At 35.2% G+C, this 17,583-nt stretch overlaps 1 protein-coding gene across 3 annotated transcripts in view; it reads left to right on the forward strand.

The window, feature by feature from the left end:
* ITPR2 (inositol 1,4,5-trisphosphate receptor type 2) overlaps window positions 1–17,583 on the forward strand; it is a 472,019-nt gene that overhangs the window by 180,624 nt on the left and 273,812 nt on the right. For all 3 annotated transcript variants that reach the window (XM_025455430.3, XM_025455431.3, XM_049102671.1), the window contains 4 exons: window positions 1,130–1,259; window positions 3,604–3,661; window positions 5,135–5,300; window positions 6,523–6,696. In XM_025455430.3, coding sequence (XP_025311215.1) covers window positions 1,130–1,259; window positions 3,604–3,661; window positions 5,135–5,300; window positions 6,523–6,696 — 528 coding nt within the window. The remainder of the gene's footprint in view (window positions 1–1,129; window positions 1,260–3,603; window positions 3,662–5,134; window positions 5,301–6,522; window positions 6,697–17,583) is intronic.

Genomic DNA, 17,583 nt, shown 5'->3' on the forward strand with positions numbered 1-17,583 from the left:
AGGATATCTCAAAAACAGGTTATTTGGGTGGAGGAGGATCTTCAAGGTAAAGTGGACACCGAACAAATGTGAGAAGGCAAGAGAGAAATGTCCAGTGCTACTGGAACAGAGGAGTATGAGAAGGAATGCCAGAGAAGGAGGAGAAAGGAGTGGGTATGTTACCACAGAAATACTGGGAGATTAGGGCGGACAGTACCATTTGTGCACGTTATTGTCTACCATCCAAACAAGGCTCTTCCAAGAGCATAGGGTACACTGATGGTAATTATGCCGGGATAAAAGGTTAAAACAGGCTTATCTCAGGCAAACTGGGATGGAAGGGAACCCTGTATAAAACCACTTCTCTCTTGTTCCCCTTCTCCACTCAGAAATCTGTAGCCCATGCTTTTTCTGTCTCTGATCTCCATTGAATTCTATACTACATGATTTAGCCCCTGATAATTTTCTAATTATGTTAACAATGCTATATTTTGTTTTCCGGACTCAGGCTTTAGCTTCTTGAAGGCAGTGGGCTTCAGGTGTTTGCATTCTTCATAATGCCTAGCAGAGACAGGCACCTTCTTGGCATTCAGTTTCTGTCAATGTGTTAGTTAAGGAAGACAAGGACAACACCACAATCCAAGGAAAAACAGGCACCAATGAGGCCAGTCCATCGCATATTTGGATATTGTTACTTCAGCTGTCCTTTTGTAGCCTAGAGCCAAGATGGATTGTGCCATAGCCAGAATCCACTATTATCTCTGAAATTTGGGCCTCTCTCTGCGTGAATGCAGGTCACAGCTCCAGCACTCTCCTCCCAGAGCCGATGGTATTCTGTAGTGCTCAGTGAAATCATTACCTCTTCATCCATACTCATTGGATACCTCTATCTGGAATAGTCAGAGAAATCATGGGAAGTCAGGTTTTTCTGCTTCCCAAAAGACTGTTTTGGAATTTTACTGACATTGGCTAATGGAAATGCATGACTTCTCTTAGCTTTATGAATGATTAGTATGTATGCAACTGATGTGTTAAGAACTGAGATTTCTAATTAGTTCATGTGAAATGTTGATATGTTGTTCTTGGTGTACTGAACTGTAGTTTTAAATGCTGCTAAAAAATAAAATTATGTTTTTAATGCTCTTTGTAGTTTATCCTGAGTGTCAGACTAGATTACAGGATCTCATATATGCTGTCAATATATAAGAAGGAATTTGGAGAGAACAATGAAAACACCGAAACATCTGCCAATGGCTCTCCAGATACATTACTACCATCAGGTATCTCCTTTGTGACAACATTTACTCTGTAGCTTTCATATTTTCAGACATAGTAGTATTTCTATGAGACAAAATATAAAAATAATATCCACCAGTGACATGAAGGAACAGAGACAGAGCATTAGATGACTTGCCTAGAGTGACTGGGAGGGTATTTACAATTACTTGGTGCTAAGTCCTCGGAATACAGTTTATTTTGTTATTGTCATGGCTCAGAAAGGTAGAGGTACTGTTTATTTTGCCATTTTACAGATAAGAAAATCAAGGCCAGGTAGGTTAAGTTCCTTGCTAAAGGTCATGAAAGCAGTAGAGCAGAGATTCCCTCTGAGATCTTTGCAGCTTCAGAGCCTGAATCTTAGAAGCATGATGCTGTTTTGGTGAAAGTCCAAGAGACCTTTTTTTAGCTTAATCAAAGAGCAGTGTGAAATGTTGCTGTCAGGAAGAAAGGTATTTTGTAGGAAGCTGTTGCCTAACTCAAGAGTAAAGATGTGGTATTTCCTAAAGGTCGAAATGGAGGCTAATGTGTGTGTGTGTGTGTGTGTGTGTGTGTGTGTGTTTACTTTGCATGGTTATGGACTGGTACTATATGACTATTTTTCACATTTAAAAAACATGAGAATAAAACCAGTCTATTTGTGTGTAGACGAATATAGTGAAGAAAGAGCATAAAAATTATTGTGAAAATGTTGTGACTCTGGAAAGTACCTTCTGGAACCTAAGAAACACTAAATTTCCATTTGTCTGGATAGATCAGGCCAGTAATAGCGGGCTAGAAACTATGTGTATTAAAGATTTAGCCAGGTACAGAATTGTTTTTCTGAGGATAGGATTTGTATACAAAATCCACAGATGTGGAATTTTCTTTAAAACACAACCACCATGAAAATGTCAGGTGTCCTCCTCTTTTTCATCCATCAATCAATTTGACAGGATTGATTCACTGATTACAAGTGTGTAGTTAAAATGAAGGGTAGACCAATGTCCTGCTCTCTGAGTCATGAGTACCATCCAAAAGGCAGCATGCCTCTGTAGATGGAGTTAAGCTTTCCTAAGGGAGAGGTCACTTCTGGTATATTTGCAACAGTGTTGTTTTTATGATTCCCAGAAGTATAGAACCCCCCAAAGGGCTATTTCCAGGAATGATAGGGAAGAACCAGAAAGTCTTGTTGGTGGTTGCATTGACAGGATCATAAAAATTATTGGCTCTCAGAAGCCAGACTTCTGGAAATAGAAGCTCTAAGTGTCAATAAAGTATGGGGTGGGGCGTGTGTGTGTGTGTGTGTGTGTGTGTGTGTGTGTGTAATCCATCAGAAAACCAGTTCTCTTAGATTTACCTGATTTCTTTCATTGGTTGAATCTATAAGAGAGCTTTCTGGGGAATATTCTTTTGCCTTTTTAATATCTTGCTCTGTTTTCTTTTTATGCTTTGGAGATAAGAAATAAATAATGTACTTATTTAAATGTGTTATTTTCAGAAAGATATCTTCAAAATATTAGTAGTGAGGATGGGTGTGAAATCGTGATTGGGTCACATAAAAAAATTAATGTCCCACAAGAAGAAGGGATGGAATTTTAGAAGGAAGTGTGGGTAAAAGGACATGTTGTTTGGAAGTACCATATAATAACAAGGTTCATTATTGCTATATTTGATTCTTTAACAAACATGTTTAAAAAACATCCTTCCATGTCATCACCCCATTAAATTATATATACTTACAAATGTGTGTGTGTGAGTGTGTGATTAGTTGCTGCATATAAATATGTGTTTATACAGATAAAGCAACTTTGTAAATGGTTCTTTTTGGTTTTCTAAATATATCTCTGACTATAGCAATATATATTTAAAATAAACTTCATTTGAAATGTTGATCTTGAAATGGAATTAGATTGTGACTTTTCAATCAGAGAAGGACAAACATTATATGTTCTCATTTATTTGGGGAATATAAATAATAGTGAAAAGGAATAGAAGGGAAGGGAAAAGAAATGGGTAGGAAATATCAGAAAGGGAGACAGAACATAAAGACTCCTAACTCTGGGAAACGAAGTAGGGGTGGTGGAAGGGGAGGAGGGCGGGGGGTGGAGGTGAATGGGTGACGGGCACTGAGGGGGGCACTTGACGGGATGAGCACTGGGTGTTATTCTGTATGTTGGCAAAGTGAACACCAATAAAAAATAAATTTATTATTAAAAAAAAGATTGTGACTTTTTAGGCTGTTCATTGACTTTTGGTGGCATAAAGAAATTAAGACAAATATTATTAGGCGTATTTATATAAATGTAAATCCTATGACTCCTAACTATGGTACCCATAAAGAATGGATTTTACCATTTCTCTTAACAGCTATTGTTCCTGATATAGATGAAATTGCAGCCCAGGCTGAAACTATGTTTGCTGGAAGGTACAGTAGCATTTACCTGTCTTTATCTTCTGGATAAGATTTTGCGTAGAATTCTGTTGATATTTTGTTATTGTTTACCTTCTTATATTTATTTAATTTTAGATCCTTTGTTGCCAACATAATTTCTGCCAGAAATAAAGCTCTTAATGTATTGTAGAAGAGAAAGCATAGCCTTTCATTAGGTAGGTCAGGGGAAAGAGACAAGACAGATGAGATCGGCATATTGAACTTTTCCCTGAATTCTTTGCTTTTCTTTCCTCAAATAATGACAGCATGCGAATGCCCTTTAAGTCCCTTGGTATAAATAGTGCCGTGTCTTGCAAAACATTGCTTTCCTGCATCTGAGAAATTTGAAGCAAGAAAGTGACTTCTTTCAATGTTATCATTAACTTCATTTGTGAGAAATAAAGCTATTTTCTGCCAGTTGGAAATATCCATGGTTAAAGAAAACAAAATGCCTCTGATGTGACTACCCACCCTTGTTTTCAGGAACCCTGACTTTTATTGTTTTTAAGTTGTTTCTTTTTCAGAAATGAAACTAATAGCAGTAAAAAAGAAAAGTAAAAAAAAAAAACCTAAAATGTCTAAGCTACAAATTTTTGAGTCTCTTACATTCATTTCTATTACAGACTTGCCATGAGAACCTAAATAGATATCACACTAAGCCCTTTGTTGCATTTTCTTTGGTTAGAAAGACAAATAAGAATGAAGAATCAAGAGAATCAAAAAGGACTTTTTTTCTTTATCTTTAGTGAACATTTGGTTTAGCTTTGTTTTTATATTGTTTTGACAGTTTTTGTTGTTATTGTTCTGTTTTCCTATTCAAGTATTTCATTATTTCAAGGAAGAGACAATAAATCAGTGTACGGTTTTTCATCTTAAAATAAATGGCCCTCTTATCCAGTGCAGATTTGCCCAGGGTCTGAATATTCGAAATACACAGACCAGCTCTGGTGATGATTGTGTGCACGTGTGCGCACGTGCACATGTGCCCCATCCTTCCCTAGGTGCTCACCACCAGTCGTGGAGAGGTCTCTAGGGCTCTAGGGAAAGTTACTTACTGTTTTACATCCATTCTTGTATCTTTTGTCAATACTAGAGTTGAGATTTTTTTAGATCAATTTCTGGATTCTAGTTTTTTCTATCTAGGTGAACAACTCATCTTGCTTTGCCTGGAATTTTCCCAGTGCAAGCACTGAGGAATCCTGCTTCCTGGGAACCCTCTCAGTCTTGAACAAACTGGGATGGTTGGTCATCCTTGCTTTTGTGGACAAATACAGGCTTTTCTTATGTATGCTTTGTTTTTTCATCGGTTATATCAGGGGGAAAAAAGGTAAAATGATCTTCCTTTTTTCTTTCCAATTTTGAGGGAAAAAAGTGATATAACTCTGAGAATGTATACACAATTTTAACCACTGATGAGTAGAATTTTTGTAGATATAACTTATTTTAAAATTATCTTTGGTTTTACAGAAAGGAAAAAAATCCAGTTCAACTTGATGATGAAGGAGGCAGGACCTTTTTACGGGTCCTCATTCATCTGATCATGCATGATTACCCTCCTTTGCTATCAGGAGCCCTGCAACTATTGTTCAAGCACTTCAGCCAGAGAGCGGAAGTTTTACAGGCATTTAAACAGGTAAGATTGAGAAGCCCTCCATGGTGCCATAGCAGTAGCTCTGAAAATATTGTTTATAATATCTGACCTGGGGATCCCTGGGTGGCGCAGCGGTTTAGTGCCTGCCTTTGGCCCAGGGCGCGATCCTGGAGACCCGGGATCGAATCCCATGTTGGGCTCCCGGTGCATGGAGCCTGCTTCTCCTTCTGCCTGTGTCTCTGCCTCTCTCTCTCTCTCTGTGTGACTATCATAAATAAATAAAAATTAAAAAAAAATAAATAAAATCTATAATATCTGACCTGAATTCATGGTTGCAGAGTTAATGAGACTGTATGGCTTATCCTAGAGACACTTCCTATTTTTAAAGACAGATGTGGCCTTGTCTTAAGCCAAGACATGATCTATTTTAGAAAGAGTTCCCCAAGAATGATTTTCAGTTAATATCTTTAATATAAATGACAGGCACTAAGATTTAGGGAGGCACTGGGGGATAATGCCATATTAGGAATTTTGTTGTCACTGCTATTATTTTGACCCCAGGTTTTACTGATAAATTTGGTTAGGATAAGCACTAGTGCCGAAATAAATATTTTGTGATTGAAAAATATGTAAATACAAAAGAAAGTAACTATTTTGGATCTAATCTTTTTCTTTGTCATCTGAATGACGGTGATCTTGAGACTATTAACGATTAATACCTAATGCTTACTTGTGTGTTTCACTAATATTCATTGTATTAGCAAGTTCTATAAGAATATATTAAAATGTAAATAGTTACAAGAGTAATTATACAAATAGATATAATTATGCATAATTTGTATGTCATGTAATACATATAAATTATAATAAAAGTTTATAATATGAGGTTTAGACTTTCTTCCACTTATTTCTGTATTTCTACCTCTTTTCACATAGCTAGAGTTTTGGAAAAATTAATTTTAGCAGTAAAATTAGAATTAGGGGATCTTTTATTTTAAATTACTCTTTAGCATTTTGCTAGGGCTCACTTTTTAAAAATATATAATTCTTTATAACATATGAACATATTGGGTAGTGTTCACAGATACTTCCAGGTTAGATTTCATGGTCAATATACATCTAAAATAACCATAAATATTCTAGAAATATTAAACTTCAATTGAGGAATACATTTGTTAAAAGACTTGGGATTTTTGACATAAATGAAATAAGAATGAAGGAATTTCCATAAGTAAATTGAGGGTTCAAATTCTTCTGTTTCCAGGTGCAATTGCTGGTGTCCAATCAAGATGTAGATAACTACAAGCAAATCAAGGCAGATCTAGACCAGCTTCGACTAACTGTAGAAAAATCTGAGTTATGGGTTGAGAAGAGCAGCAGCTATGAGAACGGGGAGATGGGTGAAAGTCAAGTAAAAGGTGGTGAAGAGCCAATTGAGGTTCGTTGTCAAGATACATTTTGAAATAATACAAACAGTATCTTTTAACATATGCCTGATAGGCAAATTTATTCGTAAAGAAACATTTTGTTCTGAAGAACAGAGAAGACAATTTTCACTTGCCAAATCAATTAACTCCATAAGCCCGTGTTTTGGTTAATTCTTGTCGGTAGCTACCAGTTTTTACTTCATCTGTCTATCTTTCCACTCTTTTTCCTTTCCACTGTAAATGCTATAGTACAGGAATCTGGACAATAGGATGGAGTCAGATGGGGAAAGGAGTGGGTCCTAAGCATAGACCTGTAAAAAGATGTGAAATTTTTTTTTTTTTTTTAACCATTCACTGTGGCTATTTATTTCCAACCTGTGAATCATTTCTTTCTTTCTTGCATACCATTATATAATATGTTAAAATAGTTAAATGGAAAAATATGCTTTACTACCAGCATGAAATACCAGAAGTATGTATTCAATCTAAAGAATGGTAAGATGGTGATCCTAAGTCTTCTATTGTATGAGTTTTAGTTTTTGGTGGCTTAATTAGTTGTTGTTTTCACATTTCACTAAATACTAAATAACCATTTTAAGTTTTTAAGGCCATGTTTCAGTGGTAGTACTTGGCAAACCAATGCCAACATCAAAATTGACAAGATATTGTTTCTTAATGCCTGTCTAGTGTTTCATTTAATCGTGTTTTAATCTGCAGGAAGGTAGACTATTTAGAGGAGTTTACCTACCCCAGATTTTTTGTGTGTTGGAATACCCAAAATATTGTGTAGTGAAAGGTGAAGACAGAGAAGGAGATAATTTCAGTCCTCAAAATGTGGAAAAGTACCAAAGGGAAGTTCATCTGATGGGTTACTACTTCTTCCTTGTCTCAGGACTACTTACCACTAACCTGCAAAAAATTTTTGACTTCATCTTTTAGCAGCTTTTTCTGTGATTTCATAATGTAAGTTCCTAGAATGTAGACTTCCTACTCCACACAAATTTGTCTCATGAGCAGCTCTTTTGTTGTTGTTGACAAAGTGTTTTTCCAGAGCATATTTAAGAAATAAGAGGATATTTAACATTTGTGTAGTACTTGCTATACATCATCTTAGAGTACACATTTTCATACATGGTACCTCTTTTTAAATGTTAAAAACTTTGGACAGAGTTAGAAAGATCATATTTCTAAAGATGAATCAACTGAAATTCAGAAAAACCGAGGATTTCCTCAATATCAATCAGCTCTATGAGACCCAAATGAGATTTCAGCCCAGGTCTTTCTGATGATAAGTTCTAGGCTCTTTAATGTAAGACTGAACTTTTTGATATAATATTTAAAGATGTTAAGAGATGTATTATGCTTTCACAAGGTTGGAATACCTCTTCCTTTTGTGCATACATAATTTGCACATCTTCTAGAGAATAAATATAATGTTGCTTCCCCTTTTAGAACATTGCATTTTTAAAATAAAGAACAGCTCACAACCATAGGAAGATGCTTTATGCTCTTTGTAAAAGTTTACAAAAAAAGTCATGTAAAATATACCTGTGAGATTCCATGAAGTCACTCATTTGCAGTTTAAGTTCCTAACCTCTGAGAGAAATGGAGAAAGAGCCTCTAACATAGTGCATATCCATGGTTTCCCCTGAGCAGTTTAATAAGTAATTTGTATTGACGAAAGAAAGGAGATGAATAAATTGTCTGATTGGGGATACCTTAAAAATAAAAGTGCAAAAAAAAAAAGTGCATTCCATTAGGGTTATAGATCTATTTTCTACATACTTCAGATGAATTTAAGTCAATAAAGCTAGAATTTATTTATTATTTGTTGAGTACAGGATTTATCAGTTCAGAAAATGGTAATAATTTTAGCTTCTTGAAGCAAGAAGTGATTTAATACAAGGAATTAAATTTTTGGAAAGTCTGGAGTACTGTTTGGAGGCAGCCACTGGACTATTGATTTCAAGGTCAAAAAATCATAGTTATGATTCAGAGGTGAAGAGGCTGTTTTGGCTACTGCCAACATTGCTACTCCACCACCACTGACTTACACCTGAAAAGCACGTGGGTAGATAATGGGATGTTCATGTCCTTTAGGATTTTCTTCTCAGCCCTTACAGCCACAGAAAGATGGCCTTGAATGGATAGGGCATTAAGAGCATGGGTTTTGACGTCAGATACCCCAGAATTTGCCAATAAGTACATGTGTGACTTTGGGCAATTTAATTCCTTGTTTTTTTTTTTTTTTAATATTCATTTGATGGACATTCAGTGAACTTAGCTCATGAGGATACTGTGAGATGAAATGAACAAACTGGGCACATGACATGTCAGTTAATACAACTTCAGTGAGAAAATAAAAACAATAAGGTGACATGCTATTTTACCAACAAGGCAAGAAGTAAAGCTCCAGCTTTAATTAATTAATTTTCTCAGTGTGGTCATTATGGGCTGATAGGCTTAATTTAGAGACTGATCTTTTCATGGTTGCATCATGGCAGCAGAATCCTAGATGTTATGTCTCTGCACGGCAACATCAAAATAAATATATATGCCTTTTTATACATTAGTGAGTCTCCCGTATAGGAGCAAGAAAACCTTTTCCAGGCATCCCTTAGTAGATTCTATCTCATGTCTACTTGACTAAAGCAGGGCCACTTGTTTACCCCCAAATCAATGGATTAGAGGATTAATTTAGACTAAGTAAGGGATGACCCTCAAGCTCTCGGATGCCCTCCCTTGAATTACATGGGGGGAAGGATAGGTAGTAGAACAAAATTGAAATCTGCTATCAAGGAAGAACAAAGAAAGACTGTTGGTTAGCAACTGATAGTGTCTGCAAAAGTTAGTAGCCAATGGCTGTTCATTATAATTATTATTGGATTTTACGTAAAGCATGTTGTGCTGTTTACTATGATGGGTATGGAATTATGAAACCTTAGAATTAAATTATATAAAGTCCAATTCCTGTGCGATATTTATTTTCTCCCTAAATAGCTCATCATGTGAGTGTGATATTTCTTTTCTTTTTTAAAAATATTTTATTTATTTATTCATGAGAGACACAGAGAGAATGAGAGACAGACACAGGCAGAGGGAGAAGCAGGCTCCATGCAGGGAGCCGGACGTAGAACTTGATCCCGGGTCCCTAGGATCACACCCTGGACTGAAGGTGGCGCTAAATCGCTGAGCCACTCAGGCTGCCTGTTCTAGTACTTTTTAAAAAAATTTTCTACCAGAAGCAATGCTGCTTTAAAAACTTTTGTATGCTGTTTGAGGCACATATTTAAGAGACTCTTCAGACTAAAGACTTAAATGTGAGACCTGAAAATATGAAAATATCAGAGTAAAACACAGGCAGTAATTTCTTTGACATCACTGTAGCAACATTTTTTGCGGGATAAATCTCCTAAGACAAGGGAAACAAACACAAAAATAAACTATTGGGACTACATCAAAATAAAAAGCTTTACACGGCGAAGGAACCGTCAACAAAACAAAAAGGCAGCCTACTCAATGGGAGAAGATATTTGCAAATGATATATCTGATAAGAGGTTATTGTCCAAAATATATAAAGAACTTACACATCTCTGCACCAAAAAACCAAAAAATCCAATTAAAAAATAGAGGACCTAAATAGACATTTTTCCAAAAAGGACATACAGATGACCTAAAATGATAAGATGCTCAACATCTCTCATTATCAGGAAAATGCAAATCAAAACCACAATGAGATACCACCTTACACATATCAGAATAGCTAAAAGTCAGACGGGAAATAACAAGTGTTGCCAAGAATGTGGAGAAAAAGGAACCCTTGTGTACTATTGGTGGCAATGTGAGTTGGTAGAGCCACTGTGGAAAATAGTATGGAATTCCCTTAAGATATGAAAAACAAAATACCATATGATCTAATAATTATACTAATGGGCATTTACCCTAAGAAAATGAAAACACTTCAGAAAGATGTGTGCTCTTCTATGTTTATTGTATCATTATTTACAATAGTCATAATGTGGAAGCAATTTAAGTGTCCTCTGATAGATGAATAGATGAGGAAGATGTGGCATGTCCACGTATGTGCGTGTGTGCACACACGCACATACACACTGGAATATTATGCAGCCATAAAAAATAATGAAATTGTGCCTTTGGTGATTAGCATGGATGGACCTAGAGGGTATTATACTAAGTCAAATAAATCAGACTGAAATCATAAATACCATATGATTTCACTCCTATGTGGATTCTAAAAACAAACCAAAACAAAACAATGACCAATAAATAAACCGAATCAGACCTATAAATACAGAGAACAAACTGATGGTTGCTAGAGGATAGGGTAGTGAGGCACAGGCAGATTGGATGAAGAGGAATAGGATATACAGATTTCTAGTTATGGAATGAATAAGTCACAGGAATAAAAGACCCAGTACAGGGAATATGGTCAATGATAATGTAATAGTGTGATGTGGTGACAGATGGTAGCTATACTTAGCACCTTAATGTAGAGAGAAATAGAATCACTATGTTGTATACTTGAAACTAATGTAACATTGTGTGTCAATTATCCTCAAAAAAAAAAAAAAAAAAGAAAAGAGATTCTTCAGGATATATCTTTAGGTGTAATACATCTAGTATGTTTACTTTTACCAAATAATGCCAATTATTTTCTGATGACCAAATGACACTCCCTCCAGCATTATATGAGAGTTCCATAGCTCCATATCCTCATGACAGCTGTTTTTTTCACTTCTCCGTTTTTGGTAATTAGATGGATTGACATATTTTTTTCTATTGTGATTTTGCTGGATTACTCACGGGGGTCAAGCATGTTTTCATATGCTTGTTGACCATTTCACTTCTTTTTCTATTTTAGATTTAAGCTAAATTTTGTATGGGTAAGTTAGTTAGGTCCTACCAATTTATGTGTACCTACTACCAAGGTTAAAAATATTTTTGACTTCAAGTCATGGTGATGCTATAGTTCAAACTTGAGTATAATCTTTATATTTATTATTTCCTTTTTTCTTCTCTGTTGTATTGGTAAAATTTTCCAGTATAAGTGGTGAGTAGATATGGGGATAATGGGTAGATGTGATAATAATCAGTATCCTTGTCTTGCTTCTAATTTTAAAGGGAATGATTTTAATATTTCACTGTGAACATCATTTTTTTGTCCAATTGTTTTTGTACATACCCTTTATTAATTGTGGAAATCCCCCCTATCCCTAGTTTGCTAATTTTTATGATGAATGGTTATTGACTTTAATTAAATATAGTTTATGCATCTATCAAGATTATTATTTTTCTTTAATCTTAATCTGCTAATTTAAAAAAAAATTTTATTTAACCAGTTAGTTAACATACAGTGTAATATTAGTTTCAGGTGTACAATATAGTGAGTCAACACTTCCATACATCACCCAGTGCTCATTATAAGTGTACTCCTTAATCCCCATCACTTATTTCACCTATCTCCCTCTTAATATGCTAATTTTAATAAAAAAGAATTATAAATAGAACTTCTACCATAGTAGCCTTGCATTCTAAAATAAATTTATTTTGGTGATAATTTTACATTGCTAGATCCAGTTTGCTAATATTTTGTTTAGGATTTTACATCTATGCTGTCAGTGAGATTGGCCTGTAAATTTCCTTTCTTATGTTGTTCCTGTCAAGTATTGGTAAAAAGGTTAGACTAATATCATAATAAAATGAACTGCAGGGTCTTCTCCTTTCTTTGCATATGTTTAGATATGTATTCTGTGAATGTTTGATAAAATGTGTTTGTAAATTTGCCTGGGCCTTGGATTTAGTTTGTGGGGAGATTTTAACTACTAATTCATTTTTTTTAATGGTTATAAATTCATTCAAATTTTCTGTTTTGGCTCAGTTTGCTGTAGATTTTTCTAGCCATATGCTTTAGTTTACAAATTTATTGGCATAAGTTGGTTCATATTCTTCCATTATCTTTTCAAATTTCTGCTATCTCTGTAGCTTCAGGACCCCTACCCCTCTTAAGATTTATTTATTTATTTATTTTACTGAGGAAGGGGCAGAGGGAGAGAGTCACAAGTAGACTCTATGCTGAGTGCAGAGCCAGCTTGGAACTGGATCCCACCACCCTGAGATCACTACCTTAGCTGAAGCCAAGAGTCAGATGCTTAACTGCCTGTACCACCCAGGTGCCCCGAGACCCCGTTTTTATTCTTGATATTGTTTACTTGTGTTAACTTTTTTTTTGACCCTTCAGATTTTACCATTTGTGTTGTATACTTCTGTGGGTTTTGACGAATGTATAATGTCATGTATCATCTTAACAGCATTGCACATATTTTATTCGTCATTTTTGATGAATCTGTTTTTGGCTTTGTTGAGCTTCTGGGTTTGTTTTATCATATTTATTCTACTATCCTCTAACCTTTTATGTTGACACACTTTTCAAACTTTAAAAAAACTTAATGGTATAATTTCCTTCTAAGCAACTACATTCCACAAATTTTAACAAATGCCTTTTATATTATTGTTCAATATTAGATATTTTAAAATTTCCATTATGATTTCATCTTTCTCCCAGAATTACTTGGAAGTGAGTTCTCAAATTTCCAAATGTCTAGACAAAATTTATCCTTTTTTGTTATTGAAGTCTTAATTAATTAACTTGTGGCAAGAGAATGTGGTTATGATGCCATCAGTTCTCCAAAATTTGTTGATACTTGCTTTTTTGGCTTATTATATACTGTTAGGTTTTGTAATTATGTGGACTTGAGAAGAATGTGAACAGATATAGGGTTCCTTGTATATGGCTAGTAAGTCAAGCTTCTTGTGTTTGAATCATTTATCTATTTACTAATATTTTTGTTTTCTTGACATACTGATCATTGAGAGAGATTTGTTGACATTTTTTTACTACAATGGTAGGTTTATACATTTTCTCCTATAGTTTTAGTAATTTTTACTTTATATGATTTTAGGGTATTTTTGTTAGTTTGGTTTTCTTGCACTTAGCTTCTTCGTTTTTTTAATTTGAGTATAGTTGACATGTTTTTAGGGCTCTTTTGTCTGATGCTTATAAATTTAAAATTATTTTTTACCGGGGACAAAAAAACTCTTATCAGTTGAAAGATATTTTCTTCCACTTCTGATGATAATATTTCATGTCTCCAGGCTTCTATTGCTGCTGTTGAGATGTTTGCCATCTGTTGAATAGTGGTGCTTTAATTCTGAAAATGATTAAGTATATGTTAAACCTTATTATTGCCTCAATATCTGTTAATTTCTTTTCTATATTTTCCACACCTGGGACTTTGTGCTGAATTTGAGTAATTTCTTTAGACACATATGCATCTCTCTTTAAATATGTCTTGTCTGCAGTTTACCTACTGATTTTTATTTCAGTAATTTTTTTTATACCTGCAATTTGATTTTTATTTTTTAAAATTTTTTTAAAAAAGATTTTATTCATTTATTCATGAGAGAGAGAGAGAAAGAGAGGCAGAGACACAGGCAGAGGGAGAAGCAGGCTCCACACAGGGAGCCCGATGTGGAACTCGATCCCAGGTCTCCAGGATCAGGCCTCAGGCTGAAGGCGGCGCTAAACTGCTGAGCCACCCGGGCTGCCCTGCAATTCGATTTTTAAAACAATCTTTTTGGTCATTTTTTAAATCATCTTTTGTTGCTTGCTAATTTTTGTGATTCCATATGGCTATTTTCTAGACTATGTATAGTAATTCCAGGATCAGAAGCACTAGGGAATTTCTTATGATTCTCAGTCATGTTACTTGTTACCTTATATAATTGGTCGTCTTTGATTATGAGACCATACTTTTTTTTAATAGACTTTATTTTTAGAGCAGTTTTAGGTTTAGAGAAAAGTTGTGCACAAGGTGCAATGAATTTCCATATACTCTCCCCATTTTCATATTACCAACATCTTATAGTAATGTGGTACATTTCTTGCAATGGATAAGCCAATATTGATACATTACTATGTACTAAACTCCATAGTTTACTTTAGGTTCCACTATTTGTATTGTACAATTCTATGAGTTTCGACAAATACAATATAGTAATATCACACACAGTATCATACAGACTGGTTTCACTGTCCTGAAAATCCTCTGTGCTCTTCCTATTTGTCCTTCCCTTGTAAGCTCCTGAGTCCTGGAAACTGCTGATCTTTTTTCCGGTCTCTATAGTTTTGCATTCTCCAGAATGTTGTATGGCCTAATGGTTATGTAGCTTTTGCAGACTGGCGTCTTTCATTTAGCAATACACATTAAAGGCTCTTGTATATCCTTTTGTAACTTGCTAACTCATTTCTTTTTATCACTGAATAACACCTGATTGTTGGATGTACAGCAGCTTATCCATCACCTCTTGAAGGACATCTTGGTTGCTTCCAGTTTGGGCCCATTATAAATAAGGCTGCTATAAATATTAGTGTTGGTTTTGAGCTATTGTGTTTTTTTTACTTAGGCATGAGGGTTGAAATTGGGTATGTTTTCCTTCTTAGAGTATTTGTGATTACTTTGGTCTATTGCCCGGGGTCCCTGCTAGCCTGAGACCATGATGCTTTCTTCTCCTACATCTGTCTGAAGGCAGGAATCTCAGGTTTAGCTCTCTGAATTTGATACTTGCTTAGAACAGACTTCATCTCTGAATTGTTGGCATTTACCTTCAGAAAACCTTATCATGGTGTCTTGAAGTTTAGAGTTCTGATTTGGCTTCAGCTGACTTTTTCTTTTTCTTTTTTGTAGATGGATGGTGGAGTTTTGGACTCCTTTGTTTTCTGTGAGCCCAGAAATGTACTTAAGATAGGTTCTTTATCTAGGATGTAGCTGGTTTGTCATAGGACGGCCATTTGCAGTTTTCCGGTGGCTACTCTTGCAGGAGTCCATGGAAATGTGTTTACTTAGATATTTAGTAATTTAAAAAAATATTATGAACTTAGATTCTTTGGAACTTTGTATGTGTCATTCCTCTGAGGATTTATGTGTAATCCAGAGGAAATGTCATTTGCTTCTGTGACATTGGATTGCTATACTTTTTGTAACCATGTTAAACAGTGTTTTGGGCTTGGGATCTTTGAAGCCCCTTTATTTGTGGGAATTCTAATCCCAAATCTTAAGTGAAAGTGGACTTGTCTTTGTATTCAGGAGAATTCTTATCCTTTTTTTTTTTTTTTTTGGCTTTGACCAAGCCAAGGCTAAGCCAGGTACCCCTTTGTTCTTCTGTAGACCATATCTTTTCCTGGCTTATTCTGGATATCTCCTCTAGGGATTTCTGGTTCCAAGGCACCTCATCTTGCTTGGGATTCAGGCTTTGTTTTTTTTCCATTGTGTGTGTGGGGGACATAATCAAACTCAGTATCCAGTTTATCAGATATGGACACATGCCCTCAGGGCTGGTTCTGCTTGAATCCAGTGCTTGACTACTGCTTGAAAATTTTGATGAATTTTTGTTTCTGGCCTCCATTTATTTCCTTTTCTTTAATAAAAAGGGATTTTTTAAACTAAAAAATGATATTTAAAAGATTTTATCTATCACTCTTAGATGCTGTATACTTGGAGAGGTTTCTCTGCAATTTTATTTTGTCATATTTGACAGTTCTGAAGTTTCCTTTGAAGTCTTAAAGACTTCTTCAGATTCTTCTTTATTTTGAGCGCACATATTTATCCTTTTAATGTCTCTTTACTGTTTCTGGGTTTGAAGCAATGTGGACCACCTGAACCACCTCTATTTGATTTCTGTTGTGTCTCTCTAGAGCAAAATCCTTCTTTTAAACATTCTGCCTAGGGTATAATTTTGGTTCCTTCACCATTATGCCATTGTAAGCCTTTGTACACACCTGAACTTCTCATTTCCTTTCTTATTCCCTTTTGATACCTGTAATCAGATCTAATGTTTGAGATATGCCTCTTGCCTCAAAGAATGAACACATAGAAAAGAATATGACAAAATGTCTGATTAAATACTGACCTATGTGGTGAGATGAGGGAGGAATCAGTGTGGGCTTGAGGACCTGGAGAAGGCTTCACTATTCTGAAGGGTTGGGAGGATTTATTTAGCTAATGTATTTAAGAGTAATAACAAGAGAATCAGTTCAACAAGAATAAGTGGCTTGTATATGAAGTGTCTGGAAATTGGGAGCCTTTGATAATTAAGTTATCTTGCAAAATTTAGTCTGGCAGAGCAAGAGACTAAAGGTGGGGACCAAGTAGGAGCCTCTTGCTTAAATTGAGTTGTGAGGTTATGCAAGCATGAACTAGGGTGGCAGCAGTAGAAACATATGCAAATAGGTAAATTGAGAAGCCTGGAAGATGGTACATTTATAATAGTTTAATATAAGGAGAAAAAAGTGAGAAACTACAAAGTTGCTGACTTGTACACAGCCAAATAATCTACACTTTGCAATGAACCAACTGCCAAAGATAGTGACAATTTATTGTAAACAGGATGAAATATGTCACAATGTCAATGGCAACAGCCAGTAGCAGGCAGCATGCACTCTAGCAGGCCAATACAGATAATACTCCTTTGTTGTTTAGTGAATCTTTACAAAGGCTCTAAACACAGAATGATTAGCATTGTTTTAAAACAGATCATAATGGTCTAACTTTGTGCCTGCTTAGATATCAGAAGACCAGATAACATTAATGTGATTTTCTTAAATGTGATTCTTCATCTTCACAATAAAAAATCTTTCCTATAACAAAAAATTTTTTTTTCTCAATGATAGGTTCTCTTTACTCTGGGCAATAAATATGAATAGACAATCTATCTACTAATACTGGCAAGTCTCAGCATATGATCCAAAATTATCCTAATACTGTACTTGATCTCTTATAAATAGGGAGGAGGATGGGATGGATTTGGTCATCTAGTAAGC

This window comes from Canis lupus, chromosome 27 (assembly GCF_003254725.2).
Source record: "Canis lupus dingo isolate Sandy chromosome 27, ASM325472v2, whole genome shotgun sequence".
Lineage (NCBI taxonomy): Eukaryota > Metazoa > Chordata > Mammalia > Carnivora > Canidae > Canis > Canis lupus.